Here is a 23,615-nt window from a genome sequence, read left to right as displayed (position 1 = left end):
ATTCGGTCGAGGCCTGTGTTCATCCTGTCAATGCCTATAGGGGAGGCAAAGTCCATTGCACCGCTCATGCGATCCATGCTGGACGGGCCCAAACGGTCAAACCCACCAGGTCCCATGCGGTCCACGCTGGAGCTCATGCGGTCGATGCCTGATCCCAGGCGATCCATACTGGGCCCCAGTCGGTCAAGCCCTGTACCCATTCGGTCGAAGCCGGAACCCAACCGGTCAAGATCAGACATGCGGTCCATACGATCCATTCCCATTCGGTCCAGTCCTCCCATGCGGTCCATGCCACCACCAAGCCGGTCCATGCCAGAATTCATGCGATCCATTCCCATGGAGTTACCTGGTAATCAAATTATTAAAAATTTTTTTTTTTAAATTTACACTAAATTAACATCAAGAAATCTATAGGAACAAAGGTTAAACATTACTAACCCATTCCTCGGTCAAATGAGTCTCCAAAGTTGCTACGGGACATACCCATGTCATTACGGCCACCAAAATCTCTATCAAAGCCACCGCTGCCACTTCCACGATCCATATCTGCAATTTAAACAAATAAAAACACTTCAAACCTAACTACTAGCAAAACAAAATAATAATAAAAACAAATTTTACCATTCATTCTTCCCATTCCAGAAGGGCCGAAACGATCCATGTTGTTCATACCACCTCCAAAATTATCCATCCCTGAAGATCAATAACATTTGAATTCAATTCATATTGAAAAAAAAAAAAAAAAAAAACACCACACAGAAGAATTCACAGTTCAAAACAGTACATAAAAACAGCAATGTGATTAACAGTGTTACCTTGCAGGTTTTATTTTTAGTTGATGAAATCAGCAAAAGTATAAAAATAAAAAAAACACTTTAAGATAACTTGATTCCTAGTAAATAAAGTAGCATTACAATTAGCATTTTAACATTAAAAAGAAAATCTCAACTCACTTAAGGGATACAATTAGTATTAAAACAAACAAACAAAACAAACATACATTACATAAAAATGTATGTGATGAATAGTTATCTTGAAGGTTTTAATTTTTGGTGGATAAAATAAGACAAAGGTAAAACATTTAGTAGATAAAATCAGCAGTTTATATAGTTAAAAAAAAACACCAAGTAACTTGATTCTAGGGCTGCAGCGACTCGTCGACGTCATCGATTATGAAAATACGTCGATTACCATTGAATGTGTTGACTAGTCGCACCTTTAGCCACGCCCATTGCACGAGCCTGCAGTTATCCCTACTTAAGACTCTTTTTCTGCCATGTTTAACAAAACAAGATTCTAGAGCAGAAGGTAAAGGCTATGTTATGATTATACGACAGTCAGAACAGTGTGTGTACAAACACGCTCTCTGCACTCGCTAACAGTTAGTCATTGTTAGTTGTTTAACTGTGTTTGGACAAGCTTCGACTGGGCTCCTTTATTATAAACGGGCTGTCAACTGTGATAAAACTTCCCAGTGTTAAAACGCCATTTTTTACTCTGTCGCACTATTGTCTTGAATGCGGTTGTGACTTCAGCTGTTCATGTATTCTAGCAGATGTTTTAACCTGCTGAATAAATAAAATATTTCAAGTCTCTCACCTGTAAGCAACGGTTGTCAGTCCCAAACAGCAACTGTGAATGCAACCATAATGTGCATTTCTATTCATCAGTGCCCTGTAATTCATTACTTCCTTCTTTCTTGTTTAGGGCTGGGTATCGTTCAAAAATTTTCTATACCGATACCTTGAGTTCGATACCGGTTCCTGAACGATAGTTTTTTTTCGATACCAGTTTTATGAAATCAGTTTTAATAAGATTACATTATCTCAAAAAACTATTTTTTTAATGCTGATATTTATACAGACTCAAAGCCTCATCTCCTGAGCCACTGCACAAAGAACAAAATATATCCAACACAATAAATAAATTTTAATAAAGTTCAAATTGTTTTCGGTTTACACATCTGTTAGGCTACGTTTACATTAGTGCGTGTTCATTTTAAAACACATCATTTCTAGGTTGTTAAAGACTTCAAGAAATTTAAAATCTTCATCCACTTTCATAAGTGGGTGTTTTATTTTCTTTCACAATGTTTTATTGTTATTAAATTCTGGTGTAGTATGTCTAATAATTTGAATGCATAACTTAAAACTTAGTTTATTTAAATTTATTCTTAAAATAGCCTTATGAAATGTTTTATTTTCCCTCAGAAATTCTGTGTTCTGTATCTGGTTTTCAAATGAAGACATAAAACATTAAATTAATTTCTTTAAATTATTGAAAATTAAAATGTTTATTTATTTTGGCAAACAAAGGGGGTTTACCATTAAAATAAAAAATGGAATAACTGTGGTGCGATCATTTCTAAAAAAAAATAATAAAGTTTTAATTAATAATAATAATAATAGTAGCCTAGTAGTAGCAGTATGTACTGTCCGCTGAACAATAATATATTTCTGCCGCAGTGTCTTCCAAGTTAAACCGAACTTTTATTTTGACGGGTTGCCTGGAATACCTTCACAGTTCTGTGTGTATATGATATGACGTTAGTTTTACTCGAATCAAACGGTAAAATACTCATGAAGTGACTCACAGCAGTTCTGGAGATGTTGTTCATGTGTTTATGTCCTCATTTAGTTAGGCGGCAGACGCTGAAATCACCGCGAGCGTCACGCGAGCTTCAGTCTGTGTAGTAAACAAACTGCGCGATATAAAGAGCAGACTGCTCCGTGCGCTTTCGAAACGCTCTCGCGGATGTCAAACACTGATCTATCAGCGGCGCACCGCTTCTAGTCAAACACACCTAGTGCTGCAGGATTATTGGCTCACTGACGGTGATGAGATTAACCCCTTAGGTATCGAAATTTGGTACCGAACGACAAGACGTTTTTCGATACTCTGTGGTATCGAGGCAATTCGGTCTGTGCCTAAAAAGTATCGAACTCGATACCCAGCCCTATTCTTGTTATTGTTAGGCTATTTCTTTCTTGCTTCATTGCTTTCTTTATTCTATAATATTCTCTATTTTCTTATTTTTTTGTTATTTTTTGTAAAGTATTATGAGAAAACGTTTGAATAAAATACTAAGATTAATAGCGGAATTAAATTTTATTATTTATTTATAGTTTAAAGAATTCATCAACCGATAAGAAAATAAATAGATTAATTGAAATAATCGATAGATTAGTTGACAAAAATAATCATTAGCTGCAGCCCTACTTGATTCCTAATGTATAATTTAATTAAAATATAAAACGTAAAAAAAATTAATAAATAAAAAAAAAAAGGATAAATGAACAATTCATAAGGGATAAAATGAGCAGCAACTTAGAAAATAAAACCTTCAACTACATTTATAGCACAGTAACGTAAAAAAAAAATTATAATTCATTGCAATCACAGTACTACACAAATAACACAAATAACTTCACAATTCATAGAACACAAAATCTGGAAAATTAAAAACATAACATTGTGCTGCTTCAAAATTACACCAGTTTTATGGAGATCAGTGAAGTTTGGATAATGCCCATCCAAATGGACTGAGCACCCTTGAACTACAGTATGCAATTCAAACCAGTAACACCTGCAGGTCCTTTCCAGATGGGATCAAAACAGGCCAAAAAAAAAGAATGGCTGATGAGATGAACCACATACCTCCCATTCTACCCATGCCACCAAATCCCATTCCATCCATTCCTATGGAGAAAATGATTTCATGGAGAGGGGAGGGGAGTGATGTTCAGTGAGTGCGTACAAGAGGAAACATTCCCAAACAAAACATGCGACACGCCGTTACCTCCTGGTCCCATGTTGCCCATCCCACCCCGGTTGAGCTGGGTAGCGTCAATGGGTTGACCGCCGGGTCCCAGACCGAGCCCGACACCACTCAGACCACCTGCATGACATGGTGGAACTGGTTTAGAGAAGAATCTAGCCAACTACAACAAGTTTTATGGCTGATGGTCCATACAGCAAATGTTAATATGAAGTCATCACTTACGAGGAAGCGCTGGAGGACGGTCTGGGGGTGCAAAGTCACCTTTGGGAAGGGATTTCTCATCCTGAAAAGACAATAACAGGTGTAAAGAAGTGAATTGAGGAGTTTAAAAATAATATTGACAATGTACCACTAAAGCCAGAAACAAAATTCCATGTTAAACCCATGTGATTACTTACCAGTTTGACGTGCATGACCCTGTTGAAGAGGAGCTGCCCGTTGAACATTGCTAACATCCATTAAGGAAAACTTCAATCAATGCACATTATAAATAGCATTAAACAAACTTATTCCAATCAACGCCACACATCAAAAGCTACAGTGAAGGATACAGACTGCTTGAACAGCCTCGATGGGCATCTCAAATGTGACAGTTCCCATTCCCCTGCTCTTCCCGTCTTTATCCTCCAGGATATCTGCACGCACAACCGCTCCAGCCATTCCAAACACCTCCTTGAGCTTCTTCCATCCAACTTTGTAGTCCAGCTGTGCAGAGAGATGCCATATGAAAAGTCAGGGGCCACGTTTCAAAATATGGGACATATGGCTTCAGAATGGATTCAAAGTCTTACATTGGCCACAAAAATGGTGCTTCCGATTTTTCCAGCCTGGAGTCCGTGGATGATCTCGTTGGGGATGTTGGGGTTGTTCATGAGACTGGGAGGGATGTTGACCATGGAAGGACCGCCAGGACCTGGGCCCATCCCCATGCCCATTCCTCCACCCATGCCCCCTCCCATTCCTCCACCCATGCCTGGGGGTCCACCGCCACCACCACCACCACCCCCATGAGCCCGATTAGCTTCACGCTGGGCAATCACTCCATCTGGATCCTTAGAGAAGCACAAGGAGACAGTTTATAGCAGGGTAGGTTTAATACATCCAACATCAAAAATTGACATATGTTGATTTTGCTGGCAGTATAAAATACCACTTTGATTTTAACCAAAAAATTAACATGTCTTTTGAAGACACTATTTTTACAATTATGCCTTATTCAAAATAAAAAAAAAAAAAAAAAAAAAATATATATATATATATAAATAAAAAATCAATTAAAGATGATTTTTGATTACTACAATGTAATGTAACCATTAAAAATGGAATCCAGAAAAATGTAAACGCTGAAATTGGTAAAAAATTTAACTGAATTTAAGAGGAAAAACTAAATTTCACAAGGCCTTAATGTAGGCCTAATTTTGTTAATAAATTCATGTTAAATTGTGTAGTTTCATGATTTCCATTAAATAGACATGCTTGAAATAAAATTCTACCATTAAAACAGTCAAGGAAAATTAAAATGGAAAAAAAAAAACTGAACGAGGAAAACAAACATTTCAGAGCAATTCTTTCACACTTGGTACACTAATATCTTGGTATCATTTAACATTAATATTTATATAAACCGATAGAAAAATGTATCTAATATTTTTGTAATTTAAACTATTGCAAAAAGTGTTTCACACAACCTAATGGACAAATAAAAGTACATTTAAAAACGATTTTTACAATCTTATCTTGTCAGCGTTTCCAATAGTCTTAAATTATATATTCATAAATTTAAAAAATGTAAAATACAAATAGCTGCATTAATGTTATATCAGTGGATATATTAAAATCTTAATTCATATTTAATTAGCTAATATTAATAGAATATTACAAACAGCACGGAATACAGTGATTTTTTTTTTAAATTCAGAAACTGAATGCTTCCGCCAAAAAAAATAAAGATAAATTTATCTATATTTACCCAGTGTTATTCATCTGCAAGCTGCACTCACCTCTTTGACCTTAAGAGGACGACCGTTCATGACATGTTTGTTGACTTTCTCTACAGCCTTTTTCATGAGCTCTTCAGTTCTGAACTCAACCACCCTATTAAAAAAAAAAAAAAAAAAAAAAGTTAGCAAGCAAGAGTTGCGCAAAAGCAACAAGTGATAAATGATCAATGGTCTGAATGATACTTACGCACAACCCTTTGTTCAGTCAGCAAACCAGCCAGGATGAACGAATAAAACAAAACAGGAACGAGAGAGACAATTAGACAAGCGCCACAAGAAATCAACGAAAACTGACTCAGGAAAAATACTCCAGACACTAAATTGATAAAGAATATTCATATAATACTTCTCTGTGGTGTTCAACAGTTAAATTACATTCAAACTCAAAATGGCTGACAAGATTAATTGATGACCAGAATACACAAGCGGCCTTCAGTTCCAATTACTCATTCAGGCTCCATTTCTGTTATCCCACTAGTTGAGTCGCTCAACAAATCATTGACGCCATGTTTAGTTACTGAACACCACCTGAAGTCCAATAATGAGACTCGCAGTGCAAAAAAATGCTACCTCTTAAACACACGAGAACCAGAATTACTATATAGCTGGGAAACGATCCCTGCGGTTCCACTCAGAACCGCAGTCGGCATCCGTTTTTGTTCAAATGCCACCCAAGACGACACTTTTTGAACTCTCAACCCAGTCCTGAACATCCCACATTAAAATCTAAGAGTACATGTAAGAACTCAAGCGGACAAATGGAGGTTCGTCTCTTGCACTTACCCTTGATTTGCCTTCTCCGTCCATTAAGTGTTCCACGTACGTTACCTCACCCACTACAAATCAGATTCCAGACGACACACACCAAGGGGAGAGAAGCCGAGAGAACAATTGGGGTTTAGAGCAGACACAAACGGGGGGACGGTGAGAGTGAGCTCGGCCTGCGAGTCCAGAGCCTCCTCCCCCAGCACCTCAGCAGCACAAATTCTGGTACAGGTCTACAAGAAGCAAGCTGTAAAGTGTTTTGAGGAAAACTTCTTAAGCTGTCCTTGCTGGGAACCTCAACATCCAAGACTGACCAAAAGGATTTGACCTCCCGAGCCATCGAAATTGGATGGATTGTCAACTATGGCCTTTGTTGGACGTCAAAGAACCTTTTCTGGTAAGGTTAACAAGTCTTCGACTACCTCCGAAACATTCGACACAACTAAACCGTATCTTTAGGGCAAAAAAAAAAAAAAGTTACTGAATAAAAATAGATAAACTATGTTATAAAATAAATGGTTTGACGTTACAGAAACCGATACCTCGTCCACCTGGAACCAACTTGGCTTCCCCAACTAAACAATTGAACTCTTGAATTTAAATCGATAGCCAAACCAGCTCCAACACGTCCAGTTGGATGAACACTCAAGAATAGAATTAGAGAAGACTGCAAACCCAAACCAGGTCTAGTCTGTTTGTCAAAAACTACCTCGAAGAACCACCTGGCATTTCTCCAGCAAGAACGTCTGTCCATAAGATAAAACAAGGACCAGCTTAAGAAGCTGCTTTACTCTGTAGACCTGTACCCCCCAGAAATCAATCACATCCATTTTTAAAGGGCACAATAATGATGATCAGCAGCAACAACATTCATTCTGGCATTCACCTAAAAAAGAAAATGCAATTTAATTCTACAGGCAACAAATTCCACATTAAATTCCCCATGCGTACGAATCATTAGGCATGGAGGAGCAGCTACACATGGATAGGGAAAAATGTGACCACTCATAGATTGTTCTGAAATACTAACCAACAGGTTAGGGGGAAAACTACACACTTTCTCCAAAGCCAAAGAGACCAAATGATGGCATCAGATTCATATGAATGGATTAGACTCGGTTTTATGTGTACGTGCAATTCGCACAATTTTAAAGTGCCATCCACCAACATTAGAAAGCTTGAATTATTAATCATTTTCCACAACAGACAAGACACTTTTCCAACAGACCACTTCCCCATGATGGGATTTTTATCCTCTGACCTAAAGCAACTGAGTAGGTGGCCAACTTCGAAACCCCCAAAACTAAAAATAAAGCCCCATGGCTCTAAGCTAACCTAGGATGTACAACTAAATATAACAAAAACATACCTTTTTCCTTCATGAGATCTTTCAGAGTTTGCCATTTAACATCATAGGGAATGTTGCTGACAAACACACGATATCTCTTGTTGGGGTTCCCGTAAGGTTCAAACCGGCCCCCGCCACCGCGCTTCTGGGGCCTCTCCTTTCTCGACTCATGGTTGGACTTGCCGTTCATAGCATTTCTGTATGGAGAAAAAAAACATGCAATTCGATAACCATTTTCCCAACCAACAAGAAAATCATGCAATCAAGCTTGAGATAAAACTACATTTAGGCTAGTTGTTCTAAAATTTTCTATTCATGTTCAATGGAGCGTAAATTTCCTAAACGCCATTACCAGATTTTAGACGTTAAATAGTATAAAAGGCTGATTTTTTTTTTTTTTACTTTCTACTTTACAGCAATACAACTTTATTTAAAATTAAGAATGTATAATAGGGTTGAAAATTTAGCATAAATTAGTCACTCAAAATGTTTTCAAAGTTGGACTAGTGGGAAACATTTTTAAAAAATCCACACTTGCCGCATAAAATAATAAAAATTGTAGTTTGAGCTCTTTTCTAACGATAAATTGGGTAACAGGGTTGAGTTTGCAGCTACAGAAATTGTGGAAACTGTTGTACAATACAAATTCAAGTTTATTCAAGGGTGTCCAGCTCAGTTCCTGGAGGGCCGCAGCCCTGCAGAGTTTAGTTCCAACCCTGCTCCAACTCACATATCATGTAGTTTTCAAATAATCCTAAATAATTAGATTAGCTGGATCCGATGCGTTTAATTAGGGTAATATCTAAACTGTGCAGGGCTGTGGCCCTCCAAGAACTTAGTTTGACACCCTTGCTCTATGGATTAGAATTTTTTTCAACCCTGTTACCAAAATTTAGGATGTCTAAATGCAGTTTAAACCCCTGATTTTACGTTTTCTATGTTCTAGCAGTAATATTTATTTTAAAATAATGTTTTTGTGGTTACTGTTTAAAAAAAAAAAAACTTTCCATTAACACAAAAAAATACGTTTTTCCCCTAACAATAACTTGGGTGACAGAGTTGAACTTGCAGCTACCGAAACTTGGAAACTCATCCAAACCGTTAAATGTTATATTTTTACTCGTGCGTTTTTTTAAACATACAATAAATTCAATTGAACAAATAAGCATTTTAATGAAACACAAAACTACCGTTCACATTTGTGTTAGATGTTAACATCTAAAACAAGCTATTCGCCGTTCAAAGAGGCAAGAAACTACCACACATGCACCAAACTAGGCCGCAGCAAACAAAGGACACTCAATCTCGTTTGTTGCGCAACAAAAAAAAAAAAAAAAAGTCGTTCAAATCTCGTCTACGTGCTTTGTGTATTAGGCACATTAGTGTGCATGATCGCCCTTAGCTTGTTTCATCTCATTGTGAATCCAACGACTCTGTTTTATCAGGACACGACCCAAACAAACGAGTTTGCCCTTTATCGCTCATATTTTACTGCAACCTAACTATTCTTAGTAAAAGTGCATTATACACCCAAAACATTCCGTAACTACGGTTTTAACTATATATATATATATATATAAACAAAACATGGAGTAAAAAGCATGCAGTTGTCGTGTTACCCTTGTTCTTGTTTCTCTGGCTTCTCCGATTTAACCTCAGACGACATTTTGCCTTCAGATGTTCGCTGTCCTCCTCCGTTTTCTGATTTAACTGCTCTAAACCACGCAGACTAGGTCTAGATTCAGATAAAACGAGTTTCAAGTCGTAAAAACAATGAGGGTCGCTGATTAGTCGTGTTGTTGTCCTGTTGCGTCGCTAAAACAACACTTCAGTCGCTGCTTCTGTCCTTCTCCTGATGAAATGGCGGCGGCACAGAAAAAGCGAAGCTGATATTGGAGGCGAAGAGAGGCATGATGGGAAACATGTGACGCATTCTAGTTTAAAACTCTCAGGTGACCAGTTATCTTAGAGATTCACAGGAGTTGTTGTTATAACTATCATATTATGACTTTACTAGGTTGATTTTTATTAGAAATCTAACAGATTTCATTTTTTTTTTTCTGAAGGGCAAAAAAAAAATTACGTTAGTTTTACATTATAAACAAACAAACAATCGCACATTTGTTTTAATGACAATTCCACCATAATGAACTATTTTACTCCTAATTATATATTTTTTCATTATTATAATATTTGTATTTCAAAGAGACGGTGTCAGGTGAAATGTGTGTGAAGAAAACGGAAAAATCGAGGTAAATATCAAAATATCACTTGTGATCAGATTATTTTTCCATTCAAGCTGTAATTTTGTCAAATTACACAAACCATGTGAGAACTGTTTCCTTGTATTCAGTGTATTTGATACAAAATGCTAATTAATTATGGGCATGAAAAGTGTTAGGTTTTTCTAAAAATGTAATTTCCACCACATAATGCTATAAAACACAACACATCATTTAATATGTAGTGGAAACTACACTTTGGTGGGAAATTTCTTGACTATTAAATACGTTAACTTTATTTGCTCATTTTATTAAAAAAATATATAAATTGTAATTCAACATCCTATGAGGTTTTTTCAATTCTGTTAAAATAATATTAAAATGCTGTAAAAGCCCACACCAGGTAATAAAAAAAAAAATTAAAGATAATTGTGACTTCTTCGCTCACAATTCAGACTTTGTTTCTCGTCATTCTGAGACATTTTCCCTTGCAATTCCGAGTTTACATCCTACAGCTTTCTGACTTCTCAGACTTGTGGGGTTTTAGCTCAGATCTCAGTCAGAATTGGTAAGAAACTCAGTTCAATTAATAATTTTTTTCTTTCTTCTGTGGTGAAAACAGACTTCCATAAAACGCAGAGCTTCAGCTCATAATAAATGGCTTGCTGCCCAAAAGAGAGTTTAAGCTATTTCTGAAATTGTGCAATCTCTCAGATTTCTCTCGAAAGAACAACAGCCCAGTTACCAGATCCAGAGCATCGTTTTTTTTTTTTATTTGCTTTGCACACTTTTCTTGGCTGATTTGAAGCACCAACATATTTTGGTGAGGACATTACAGACATCTTTCTCTTAGCCACTGCACAACATAAACATTGTAGTATTTCAAGTTCGGAGTGATAAAAATCCTGTGCTCGATGAATAAATGAAAACAAAACAGAAGCAAAAATAATACATAGGAGTACTTTAAAACACACACTGGCAAAATTAGAGATATTTCAACAATTAAACTGTGTGAACGAGTGTACAATTAAGTTAAGATTTGGAAATGCTTTCTTTTCTGAAACGGCAACAAAAGTTAAACCCCCTCTCAGAAATTTACAATGGATATATTCCATTCTAAATTAGTGAAAGTGCCATTGTTTTTAAATAAGAAAGCATGCACTGGAGGTACAAAGAGGTTTCGGTTTTATTAACATCATCATTTGAGCTGCTGAACTGCTCTTGCAGTGTTGCATATTGTGGCCAGCTCATTGGCATCCACTGCAAATTAAAAACACAAAATAAGCAAAATCATGAGTTCAACATTGTCCCTCTCCTAAAGTCCTTCATATGCAACAACATCTACATCTATGTATATATCATACATGTATTGTTAAGGTTATAGGTAAGAATTGCATTGTAATATTTTTGAAATTGCACTCTCATGTATTACCCTATTGCAAAATAACCAAGGAATGGCCCAAAAAGTGAAGAAAGCAGGTGGAAGCACAACAACGAGACAGCATTCCTCAAGTTAGCATTAAGCTGGTAAAGTTGCCTGTCGTTGGTGATCCGACACCACTAGGTGGTTTGAAATAATGATGGTTCAAATCAGCAAATTCTTTCCGGAAAAACACTGAACAATGGGAAAGACGATGATTATGATTATTCCTAAAACTCTATAAAATATAAAAATTATTATTATTAACTAATGCCATCATATTTTGTTTATCTATTGCACAATTGTCTCCCCTTAAAATAAAGAATCCATTTAGAGAGGAAAATTTTTCTTAATTTTTCCCATCCTCCAATGTGAAATTAGCTGACGGGAGACGGGTGGTGGGATGAATTTGAGGGAAAAACCTTTTGCATGTTTGAATATCCAACTACGGAAACACCTTTTGGCTTCAAACTCGCTCGTTTGTGGCACTGAACTTCGTCAGTGCCGTTCCGCCGCATGAACGTTTAAACGCAGGCCGATCAGCTGCGTCCTTTAAAACAAGTGGTCAGCAAATAATCCAGACATTCATGGGCCTGTCTGCTCCACACACACGTACAGAACCCTGGACCTACAGCACACAACACTTCTTAATAACAGAGACATCAGTTTATCTACACATTTACAATTGAGACGCATCAGAATTTACAATAAAATAATTCATGGACCTACATATCTTAGGTAGCTCGTTTTATTAGCCTTAAAAGAACAGTTCAGCCAAAATTAAACTTCTGTCATTATTTATTCACCCACATGCTGTTTTTTTTTTCCTTTTACCCATTACGGGATTAAAAAAAATATTTTATTCAAGTTTCTCTCTCACAATTTCGACTATTCTTAGTTTGCATATCCCAATTTTTTCCCCTCAAAATTCAGAATTTAGAATCTTGCAATTTTGTTTGTTTTTTTCTGCTACAGAATTTGAAATAAAAAAGGTGACTGAAACTTTCTCACAATTTTAGCTTCTTTTTTCCCTCGTAATTGTGAGTTAACACCTCACAAGTCAGACCTTTCTTCTCAGCATTGCTAATTATATCTCACAATTCAGAATTTCTCAGAATTGTGAGATAGTGTTGTATGGTAAACAAGATGAACAAGGTGCACTGAAGGGAAAAACCAAAATTTTTTTTTAACAATACCCGAGAATTCAAAATAATCAGAAAGTGAACTGAAAAAAGTAATACTGTTTATTAAGTACTACTGGTATTGTAAAAAAAAAAAAAAAGAATTGTGAGATATAAATTTTTATTTAATTTTATACCATTTAAAAAAAATAAAAAATGTAATCCCACGTGGTAATCGAGCTTCTATCGACAGCTCATGAAATTTCATACAGATCTTTTCTAGAAAGTAAAAAAATAAAAGTCCATATGATCCATATTACCTTCCTGCAGAGTTCAGCTCCAACCCTGATCAAACACAACTGAACCAACTAATTAGGATCTGAAGGAGCACTTGATAATTACAGACAGGCGTGTTTGATCAGGGCTGGAACTGAACTCTGCAGGAAGGTAGATCTCCAGGAACAGGGTTGGGCACTCCTGATGTACACGTTCCGGAAATTATTCTCCAAAATTGTTCTACGATTAAAATAACAGCAGCCAAGTTTGAAGGGACATTAGGGTGAATAAATAACAACATTTTCATCGTCAGGTGAACAATTCCCTCAGTGAACTTTACCGCCAAAAGTTTGCGCAAATCTGCAATTATAATCAAAAATTGTGCAATTATTACGATACTGCCTATCCCATTTCCACTCTTTCAGGTGGGAACGAAAAGATCTGATGGTTGGTGTTCTGCGGATTCTTCTTGCACCAATAGGACACACAGCTAAGAGACGCCTTTGCTTAAATACTGAAGTGTCATTCATAGACGATGGTTTCGTGATGTTTAGCTTTACAATTACTTCTGCGGCTTGACCTACATCTTCCATAAAGTAAACTGCTACAAAATCCCAAGTATGCCATCCTCAACCTCAGGCATTTGATGCTAACTAAACAGCACAAAGAGCCAGAGCTAACAAAATGCATACTGTAAACACACATACACATTCATCTTTAAACACTCACCTAAAAAACGAAGGAAAAAAATGATTTTGAAAACGATTCAACAATGAACTGTAGAGGTCTGTTTGCATCTGCACTTATCACAACTCAACAACAACATATAAAGTTGCCACATATTTGCATCTCAAAAGCGTACACATCTACATTTGTTCAGCTCACATCTAGGCTACGTTGTCAGAAAGTGCTACGACTTTAAAACCACCGCATGCTGTTTTACGTTGTTTGGAGACCATTTGGTTCGGAAAAACAGCCTTTGATCTGTACGCAAAATTGAAACTTACAAACAGTCACCAATTTGATGAGATTTGCGAAATGAAATAGGCATGCATGAAAACCTGCGTGTGTTCACAGCAGAATCATGCCAATGGCAGCGTGTTATTGCACTCTCTTTTTTTCGCCAACCTCCAGATGAGCTTGAGCGTCCGCAAATATACATCAGCCTCCAAATTCATTGCCCGGGCAAATGGCCCTGTAATACCCATGTCGATCAAAGCTTAGAGCTTACTTGTTCACTTAGTGTGTATATATTTATATCTTGACTAAATCGTATAGGAGCTAAGGACTAAGTTTGCTTAGGCGTGACTCCGTCGGGTTAAGATGGAAAGTACTTGAAGGTAGATGAGTAGAAAAACAAAACATCAAAAACAAAGAAAGGTTTGGTTTTAAGCTTCAGCAGCCCTATGTACTTGAGTCATAATCCCTCGCCGCTGTGCTCAAAGGAATCGTCTATACACATAAATTAGATTTCCAATTGTTTCAAATACAATGCATACTGAACAGTATGGGGTCTCAGCCTGACTGTTCAAGCCCCAAATAAATAAAAACAACACACGTATAAAGGCTCAAAAAAAACATTAAAATAGACTTGTGAAAAAAAACTAAATAAATGAAGTGCTCACATATTTAGATAAAAAGGATTAAATAGAAAAGAATGCATCCAAAATGCCGCGGCTCTAGTTGACGACGCTGTGTCAAGAACCTGTAGCACGCTAATACCACCGCGATCGGGCCCCGCTCTCCTGCACCACATCTCTCATACTATGGTCTCGTCTGCTGTCTTTTTCAGCAGCTTTGTGGAAAGCAAGGAATGCTGGGTAGAGTGTGCACCCTTGGTGTCAGGAATGAGCAAGCGGACTTTCTGATTGGTTCGTCTCCACTCTGAGTACAACTGACAGTGGTAGCGGAATGAGACCTGCAAAACAAGGACAGTTTTTGGTAAATTTTTATGAAAAATATGTCTGGGTTACATTTCCCACCAAAATGAGAAGAAAAACTTAAAATAAGAAATTATAAGAACATTACCTCCACTCTCCAATCCTCATTACCAGAATATAACACACTTTTTTTGTGTATTAAAATCAGCATAAACTAAGGCCACATCCATACAAAGCCAGAGCTTTACCTATCCAATATTTTTTTTTTCCTCGCCTCAAAAAATATCTGCGTACACACAAAACCGACACATAACGATGTAGTATACATGCCAGACCAGTATGTGGCGCTGTAATTGACCTATCGGTAAGCCCCGCCCACCTTAGTTACTGTTGCTCCCTCGGACAAACAAACGGAGTTGCTCACGGTCTTACAATGACAGCTGCGGTGTGAAAACCTTGTCCCATGATGTTTTTGCACAATTTTGGGCACAGAAGGCCACCAAATGTGAATGAAATATTCCATGGAGGGATTTATAAAATATTTCTAAATAAATACGGTGGGTAACTCGAAGCGAGGGTTTACAGATCACCATGCAAGCGGGAGAAGTCTCATATTACGGTCGGTCATCACGATCGTGGATGACAACATGCAGGATCAACACTGTTCATGTATCGCAGAGTACGATTAAATTAATGTATATTTAACCAGTTTAATATGAAGAGACAGTGAAATGTAGACCTTCGTTTATGTGTTTTTGACCTACACTGCACAAGACGCGAGAAGCCCACTATTTAGGTTTGTACGTTAGCACTGACTCACTAACTTTAAAGGATTAGTTCACTTTTAAAAAAAACTTTTGCTGATAATTTACTCACCCCCATGTCATCCAAGATGTCCATGTCTTTCTTTCTTCAGTTGAAAAGAAATTAAGGTTTTTGATGAAAACATTTCTCCATATAATGGACTTCATTGGGACCCAAACAGTTCAAGGTCCAAATGACAGTTTCAGTGCAGCTTCAAAGGGCTTTAAACGATACCAGACGATGAATAAGGGTCTTATCTAGCGAAACGATCGGTCATTTCAAACATAAATAAAAAAGTTTAAGTTTTATAAGCACAAATGCTCGCCTTGCTCTGTTCTGTGATGCGCGTTCGTGAAGTCACGTAATACGCAATGACGTGGAAAAGGTCACGGTTGACTTAGGCAGAAGGTACCGAGTCAGTGTTTACAAATGTGCGGAAGGAGGACCATATACACATATTCAAATGTCTTTGTGTCAGTTTATCGTTTAAAATGCCCATTTCGTGTGCGTATCCTGGGTGTTTTAATATTAAAAAGCCTACTGACTCGGTACTTCCTACTCGGTAATGTTTTCATCAAAAACCTTAATTTCTTTTCGACTGAAGAAAGAAAGACATAGACATCTTGGATGACATGGGGGTGAGTAAATTATCAGCAAAAGTTTTTTTAAAAGTGAACTAATCCTTTAACGTTAGCTAGTTTTAGCCAGAGATACCTTGCTGAAGCACAAGATAACATTGAGGTTCTGTTTGAGCAGATGAAAATTGTAACTTAATGGGTATATGACAACCAGAAAATTAAAGTTTTTGTCTTCGTTTGGATTGGGGTTGAATACTTAAGGATATTTTGCTCTGTTTTGTTTGGATTCAGGAAATGTAATAAAATAAATTATATTGCCCATCCTCTCAGGATACCTGGAATCAGTGTTACAAGTACCACAGGCACATCGTTTTTCCATTTTTGAAGCAAAAACCCCATAAAACCAACGCGAGCTTCGGATCTTCCAATGTTTCTCTATAGCGCTGAAACCTAAAGATGTCCGAGATCCACTCCCCGTGCAACTGATACTCGACCGCGATTGGCCAGTCTGTGTTCAAGGGGGGCTTACCGATAGGTCAATTGTATGTGGTGTTCAGTGTTTGTTCATGATGTTGTTGCTGTTATGTGAAGTAGTGGTGTCTGACTAGGGTCGAGACATGGGGTGATGACATCATCGTTTCACAAAATATACGGATTGGCTGTACACATGAAAATGCAAAGGTGTCGTTTTCAGATTTATCCACTCTGGGACCCGGTTAAAAAAAAAATAGCTCCCAAATACGATACAACATTTTTATGTATACAGCTAAACGTGTCTCCGTGTGGACGGGGCCTAAAGGTGGTACAGAAATATTACTATATAAAATAGTAAACATTTTACTTTATGAATTATAGTAATTTTTGCATTTTGGTAATGAGAACCAGTTTTTGCTTTTTTTGCATCGTGGTAATGAGTGTGGGATTTATTTACATTACGGCAATGAAAATTAGATTTTTCTTTCATTACGTTAATGAGAATGATTTATTTTTTTGGATTACACTTTAAAAATTTCTTTGCATCACAGTAATGAGAACCAGATTTTTTGCATAGCAGTATTGAGAATGAGATTTTTGCATTACCAAAATTGTCTCACCTCTGCAGCAAGGAGGACGGTTTACACTTTAAATTAGCGGTTACCATGTTGGTGAAGAAAATTTGAAAACAAGATTTCTTTGTATTGGTAATGTCTGAGAAAGAGTTTTTTGCCAATGATGGTAATGAGATTATTAAACTTTTTTGTTTGTTTATTACATTTAGATTTATTTTTGAAATTTTGTCTTTATTATTATTATTTAGTCATTTAGCAGACACTTTTATCCAAAGTGACTTACAAATGAGGACATTAGAAGCAATCAAAACCAACAAAAGAGCAACAACATGCAAGTGCTATTACAAGTCTTGGTTAGCCTAACGCAGTACACATACATTTTTTTTTTTTTTAAGAAACGAGTAGATAGAATAGAAAAAATAAAGCTAATGTTAGTTTTACAAGAAAAGCTAGCAATTAGAGAATAAATATGCAATTGATAGAAGTTCAAATTTGATCTTTATTGAGATAGGATAATGCAGAGTAAGACAGGAAGCGAACTGGGAGAGAGGGGGGGGGTGGGATCAGGAAAAGTCCTTGAGCCATTATTCGAACTCAGGACGCCCGCAATGCAACGGCGTTATATGTAGGCATAATGCTCACTAGGCTATCAGCGCTGACATTATAAAACACATTTAACACAATTTACAAAACAATATTGGGGGGGGGGGGGGTGTTCAGCTACTGTTTGAACGTAAATGAGATTTCAGAAGTTGGAAAGATTACCACTTTCATTTCGTTCTTACACAAAACCATCGTACGGTAAATTTTTCTACGATTAAAATATCATTACTCAAGTTTGGAGTGGCATAAAGAGGAGTAAATAATGGCATTTTCATTGTCAGGCGAACGATTCCTTCAGTAAACTTTACCGCCTTGTTTGATACACCTAGATCTTCCACCGAAAGTGCATAAGGTGTAAAAGGTCCATTATAAGAGTGGCAAATGTGCAATTATTAGGATATTACGGTAATGAGAACAAGATATTTATGGCACTGCAGTAAAACAAGATTTCTTTGCATTACGGTGATGAGATTGTTGAACATATTTAACACAAAGCATTTTTTTTTCCCTTACCATTTTTGGGGTGAAATATGACCCAGACAGATATATTCAGATGAGTCTTTGTGTGATTCCCCAAAATGAATTTAAGCATTCTGTTTCAGAATAACATTGTAAATCTGGATTTAATTGAATGCAATACATTACCAGTGTCCAGAGGACGTAGATGGTGAAGAGTGCGATAGTCAGAGCGATGAGGCCAACTGCCTCCAGGCGACTGTTGAAGTGCAGGTGGTCCTGTGCCCCCCGTAGACACAGCCAGCCTGAGATGGCTGCCAGGGGCGTTATAAACAGGAAGCACACCATGTCACAGAAGAGGGTGCGCTTCTCATTCCGGGGGCCCGGGTCCCTGAGCCACTATTGAGAGATCATGTCATTTTTAGTGATGAAGTACAGATAGACAGTTTGTCCAATATCAATAATCACGTTATGGCCAATAACAAACATCATGGTTGGCATTCTTAATAAAGGCCAGTTTGAGCATTATGTGACCCTGGACCACAAAACCAGTCTTAAATCGCTGGAGTATATTTGTAGCAATAGCCATACATTGTAAGGGTAAAAATTATCAATTTTTATTTTATGCCAAAAATCATTAGGATATTAAGTAAAGATCATGTTCCATGAAGATATTTAGTGAATTTCCTACCGTAAATATATCAAAACTTAATTTTTGATTAGTAATATGCATTGCTAATAACTTCATTTAGACAACTTTAAAGGTGATTTTCTCAGTATTTTTATTTTATTTTTTTGGACCCTCAGATTCCAAATATTATCCTATCCTATCCTAATCCTAGCTTTCAGATAATGTAGAAATCTCAGTTTCGAAAAATTGACACTTATGACTGGTTTTGTGGTCCAGGGTCATATGTTAATCACTTTTAAACTTAATTTGTTATCAATATTGGGTCCACAGATAAGAGTACTATTAGCTTATTTATTGTTTGAATAATTTCTCAACTGAGAAATGTTTACCTAATCAATAAGACATAAAAAAACAAAGATGAAAATATATTAATTAAAAAGAAAAATAAATGTAATTAATAATGACAGCAGTAATAATAACAATGCCCTGCATCGATCATATTTTTGAATATGACATCCAATATTTGTTTGTTATGATTATTATGGTATGAAATGCAAAACCATTTGAATTTCATGGCATTTTTTACGTTCAACAACCATTTGTAAGGTGAAGAAGTCTTGTATGATCCCTTAATCATAAAAAAACTGAACCTTCCTGAATCAGGTTACAACTATTTGCTAAATTCTCAGCCGGTTTTCACATGTATGAATGATTATCAAAAAAGGATAAAAACGATCCTACCCAGATGTTTTCTGCTGCATCTGTGGGTGTTTTACTACATCCAAACAGCAACAGAAAATTACAGATTTTGTGAAAAAAGAAACTTATTTATGTATAAACTTGTGTATTAGAGTATATTGTATATATTGAGTATTTGAACATATTTTCCCACTCCTTTGCAGACTGTCAGCTAAAGAATACATTTTCAATACTTATTACCACTAAAACCAAACTTTTGACATTTGACTGCTTGTTATTCTGATATGTGCATTTAAGCTAATACATATTAATCAGATGCAAGGCTTTGTAATTATTAATAACATTCATATTGAATGTGTTTTATTGTTTTAGTCTTATTATCAAGTATTTATAAGTTAATATATATTATCAAAAAACATAGTTCAAAGACAAAAAGGGTTTTCAAGCATCAAAACAATACAAGTTTAATACAGATTTACATTTTTTATGTAATAGAATGTGTCCTGTTTAACTATTTTTTCCTGATCAAAAAATAATAACTATTATATATTATTACCACAATTTACAGAAGATTCCCACTAAAATGTCATTCAGTGTAAAAATAGTTTATACCAAAAATCTTGTCAGGCATATTTGGAACCAGAATTATTAGATGACATTAAAAGACTTTAAACAATTCATTGTAATTTTAAATCTTTACCACCATCCTTCAAACCATTAGGTTTTTCAGCATTTAAAATATTATAAAAGTTAGTATGATCACTTTTTCTTTTATATATTAATTATAAATTATATTAATTAGTTGAATTTTTACATAAATGTGTTTCGCTGAATGACAATGGAACATTATAATCACCCACATTTTTGACATTTTATTTTCACAAAAGTTATTTAAAGCAATAAAGTTGACACTTGCATTTACTCTGCTTTCTATGTATATAAATTTAATTTGATGCCGATATCTAATTTTTGACCCAAATATAATAAATTATGCCATGTAAGCGCACACGCAAGTAAATGAACAATAGCAAAGCGGGGCCGAGCCATGCAGACGAGGCTAAAGGCATTAACCTTTGTTACCTCTGTGAGGGGTCGGGGCCGGCGCTCTATGGTAAACTCAGTGTGGCACAGCTCACAGTAGCTGGTGTTAGAGGAGGACAGCCACTTCTCCAGGCAGCTCTTGTGGACCGTGCCCAACGTGCCGGTGCAGTCGCACGGGGAGAGAAGCCCCTCGCTGTTGCACACGTCTTGACCCTCGTGGCAGATCCGACAAATCGGCCGATCGCTAACAGAGAAGGAAGTTAACAGCTTTGCCTTCAGGCAACTGGAATATATATTGTTTGAAACTGAAAATATTGTTCAGATTTGTCTACCTCTGGGTGCCCAGGGCTTTGATAACAGTAGATAGTAGACGTCCATCCTTGGCCGTAACCTGGGTGACGTACTGGGCCCGGCGGTTGTCAGCCTCCTCCACGGTTTTGGACAGGGCAGCGTTGCCAGTGCAGTCGCACAGGGAGCCTGGGAGGTGGCAACACTCCCCTGTGGTCATTTCCGGGCCGTCCAGGAGGGCGGGGGGCAAGGGAGCACCGAGGGGAATCAGGGAGCAGCCTCGCTCCCACACCTCAAGTCACAAAGGCTCTACCACTGCAGAGAGGAGGAACATTTACAACGGTTACATTAGGGAAATTTCGACAGCAAAAATGCTCAACTGTCAATTGGAAATGAAACAATGCACCACACAGAACAGCAAACTCATGTTACCAACTGAACCAGATGCATATGCTGTGCAGGAAATCTTTCAGATAACGGGGATTCACAGAACAAGGGTAAATGTGTCAAAATGTAAATAGTTTTTTTTTTTTTCTGTGAGAGGAATATTATGTGTTCAATACAAGTTCAATCGACAGCATTAGTGGCATAATGTTGATTACCAAAAAAAAGTAGGCCTAATTTAAACTTTTTCCTCCTTTTCTTAAAAAGACTTACAGTGAGACACTTAAAATGGGAGTGCATGTTAACCAAGATAAGCTAATCTAAGATAAGTCTCACTGTTTTAATAATATATAAAAAAGCATTAAAAACACAAATTTGTGTAAAGTTGCATCCAATTTTACAACTTTGTTGCAGAGACAATATTGTAAACCCTAAAATCACTGTAAAAATAACGATTTAAATATCTTTACAGTTTTTAACTGAAAAAAATTGCTTTTAAAATAATAAGATTTAACATTTCTGCTTTTAAATCATCCAAAAACCATCCCATTTACTACCATTGTAAATGTCTTACTATAAGCATGATTTTTGCTTTGTCTTTTATATTTTAAATAATGATCATTTAAAAAAATCATTACATCAAATTGTAAACATATGCTGACTAGCTACAAGGAATGACAATAAAGCAAACTTCCAAAAAAAAATTGTGTGAAACTATTTAAAATCAAAAACTTGATTTTGACTTATTTCCGAGCTTGGCAGCTGTAATTACTACAAGCTTGCAGTGAATTAAAAAAAAAAAAGAGCAGCTTGGACATTCTTCAGAAGGTCTCCTTTTGTGTTCCACAGACGTCACAAAGGTTTGAAACAACAGGAGGATTCATTTAACATAATATATCATTATAATACAAAGACAAGCATTTTGAGGTTAACTTAGGCTATTATTACTGAGCAGTAAAGAAAACCTTGTGAGCTGCCATTTGTAGACAGTATTATTGGGCACTGTGTGTTTCAAAACATATCCTTTGATGAATGGCAACTCGCTGCATTAAATCATATGATCTACTGATCAACCCAACAACATATAACCTTTACTAGCATGGGGATGTAAACAGATGAGAGAATAACCAGCATAAATGAACTGCCATTTTACATGAAATATGAAATCCCGTGCTGCAATAACATCAGTCCACATTTAAACCATCTGATCTGGTCTGATCTATCAAGCTGTCTGACACTAGTCTAGGGTGGGCCTTTAGCAAACAACACAAGCTGCTAATTAAACATCAGTTCCCTACAATATAGCGCGAAATGTTTCTTAGATATTCGTTTAAACCAGAATCAACCCGATTCGATGCGTATTAAGACAAAGTCAGAGTGAATGTGAAATAATGCATTAGACTGCTATTAACATTAGCCATGTAGCAAAATATGCCATCAAAGCCTGGGATTAGAGATTAAAACATCACGTCTTGTCGTCTAATTTTACCTTCTGGCTTTCCATGCTGAGCTGGTGTCTTTAAGGGTGAATTCCTTTTAAAAGTGGCGCTGGTTTGCAAACGATAAGGTAAAAGTGCAAGCCTTGTCTTGGGTTTGATCCTTCCAGCAGACTACTCGGCTCGGCCTCTGATAGCGCCGTGTACGGTAAGAGCGTAGCGCCGTGTACGATAAGAGCGTAGAGGGAGGCGCTTCTCTACGATGCGCTGCTTCGGAATTTTCCTAAACAGCTTTCGTGAATAGCCGTCATCCGAGAAGCGCCTATTGTTGTTATTTCTAAGGACTGTTCACTGCTCATGTGAGGCTTTAGACGTTGTGATGTTAATATGGTTTGATTTTTTTTTACTTAAATACTTGCCTATTTAGTCTTTATTTTTAGCATTACTGAACAAAATGTGCATATTTATGCGTAACGTAGGGTAATATTTCAGTTTTGTGCGTAGCCTAAGATACTTTTATTCACTTTATTTCTTCCTTGTAAATTGTTTTAGAAGTGTAATCTGAAAAGTCATTTTTAAATGTGTCTTTAATTAAAAATATATATTTTGTGTGTGTAAATGTATGCTCTTACCAGATTTAGAATGTCACTTAGTTTAATATTTCACTTTTGTGCATATTAATAAATTGCACTTTTGTTCCCTATCTTTTGTCATTTTGACCAAATTAAGAAATGTAATTTGTATTCTTTGATATGCCATATTTTGCAACTGTGAACAAAGTCATTGTTTTTGAATTTTGTATAAATTTCTCGTCATCTATAATAATAAAAAAA

General features: G+C 36.5%; 2 protein-coding genes across 11 annotated transcripts in view; both read right to left on the bottom strand.

Moving 5' to 3' along the window:
• Positions 1-9,791, bottom strand: part of LOC306867135 (heterogeneous nuclear ribonucleoprotein M-like) — a 10,658-nt gene extending 867 nt beyond the window's left edge. The window contains exons 1-14 of one of the 6 annotated variants that reach the window (XM_079412681.1): positions 9,514-9,703; positions 7,916-8,091; positions 6,565-6,617; positions 5,969-5,976; positions 5,782-5,875; positions 4,573-4,833; positions 4,333-4,486; positions 4,180-4,229; positions 4,004-4,064; positions 3,800-3,898; positions 3,658-3,699; positions 622-693; positions 439-546; positions 1-346 (exon numbers count right to left, since the gene is read on the bottom strand). The exon at positions 1-346 is cut by the window's left edge and continues 238 nt beyond it. In XM_079412681.1, the coding sequence (XP_079268807.1) occupies positions 1-346; positions 439-546; positions 622-693; positions 3,658-3,699; positions 3,800-3,898; positions 4,004-4,064; positions 4,180-4,229; positions 4,333-4,486; positions 4,573-4,833; positions 5,782-5,875; positions 5,969-5,976; positions 6,565-6,617; positions 7,916-8,091; positions 9,514-9,560 (1,571 nt within the window). In that variant the 5' untranslated portion in view covers positions 9,561-9,703. The other 5 variants (XM_079412678.1, XM_079412679.1, XM_079412676.1 and 2 more) reach the window with 5 other exon arrangements.
• Positions 9,792-10,866: 1,075 nt separating this feature from the next.
• On the bottom strand, positions 10,867-22,992 carry LOC306867134 (E3 ubiquitin-protein ligase MARCHF2). Of its 5 annotated transcripts, none has more exons than XR_013783991.1 (6): positions 22,836-22,992; positions 21,007-21,277; positions 20,714-20,918; positions 18,493-18,702; positions 13,819-14,851; positions 10,869-13,002 (listed from the first exon to the last, which is right to left on the bottom strand). XR_013783991.1 is itself a non-coding variant. In XM_079412675.1 (5 exons), the coding sequence occupies exons 2-5, from the start codon at positions 21,180-21,182 to the stop codon at positions 14,693-14,695; spliced, it is 750 nt and encodes a 249-aa protein (XP_079268801.1). In that variant the 5' UTR covers positions 21,183-21,277; positions 22,836-22,992; the 3' UTR covers positions 10,867-14,692. The 5 variants fall into 5 exon arrangements, 1 of the variants encoding a protein (XP_079268801.1); XR_013783992.1 differs by having other exon boundaries at positions 12,503-12,981; positions 13,133-14,851; XR_013783993.1 differs by having other exon boundaries at positions 12,503-12,994; positions 14,173-14,851.
• Positions 22,993-23,615: the final 623 nt, after the last annotated feature.

Source organism: Barbus barbus, assembly GCF_936440315.1.
Source record: "Barbus barbus genome assembly, chromosome: 49".
Lineage (NCBI taxonomy): Eukaryota > Metazoa > Chordata > Actinopteri > Cypriniformes > Cyprinidae > Barbus > Barbus barbus.
This window is presented reverse-complemented; position numbering and strand designations above follow the sequence as displayed.

Bases quoted from the DNA above. Each gene is read 5' to 3' on its own strand.
- LOC306867134 (XM_079412675.1), bottom strand. From the start codon at position 21,182: ATGACCACAGGGGAGTGTTGCCACCTCCCAGGCTCCCTGTGCGACTGC. The intron at 20,919-21,006 runs GTAGACAAATCT...CTTCTCTGTTAG, and splicing joins AAAGCCCTGGGCACCCAGAG to CGATCGGCCGATTTGTCGGA. The intron at 18,703-20,713 runs GTAACAAAGGTT...ATCTCTCAATAG, and splicing joins GGCCCCGACCCCTCACAGAG to TGGCTCAGGGACCCGGGCCC.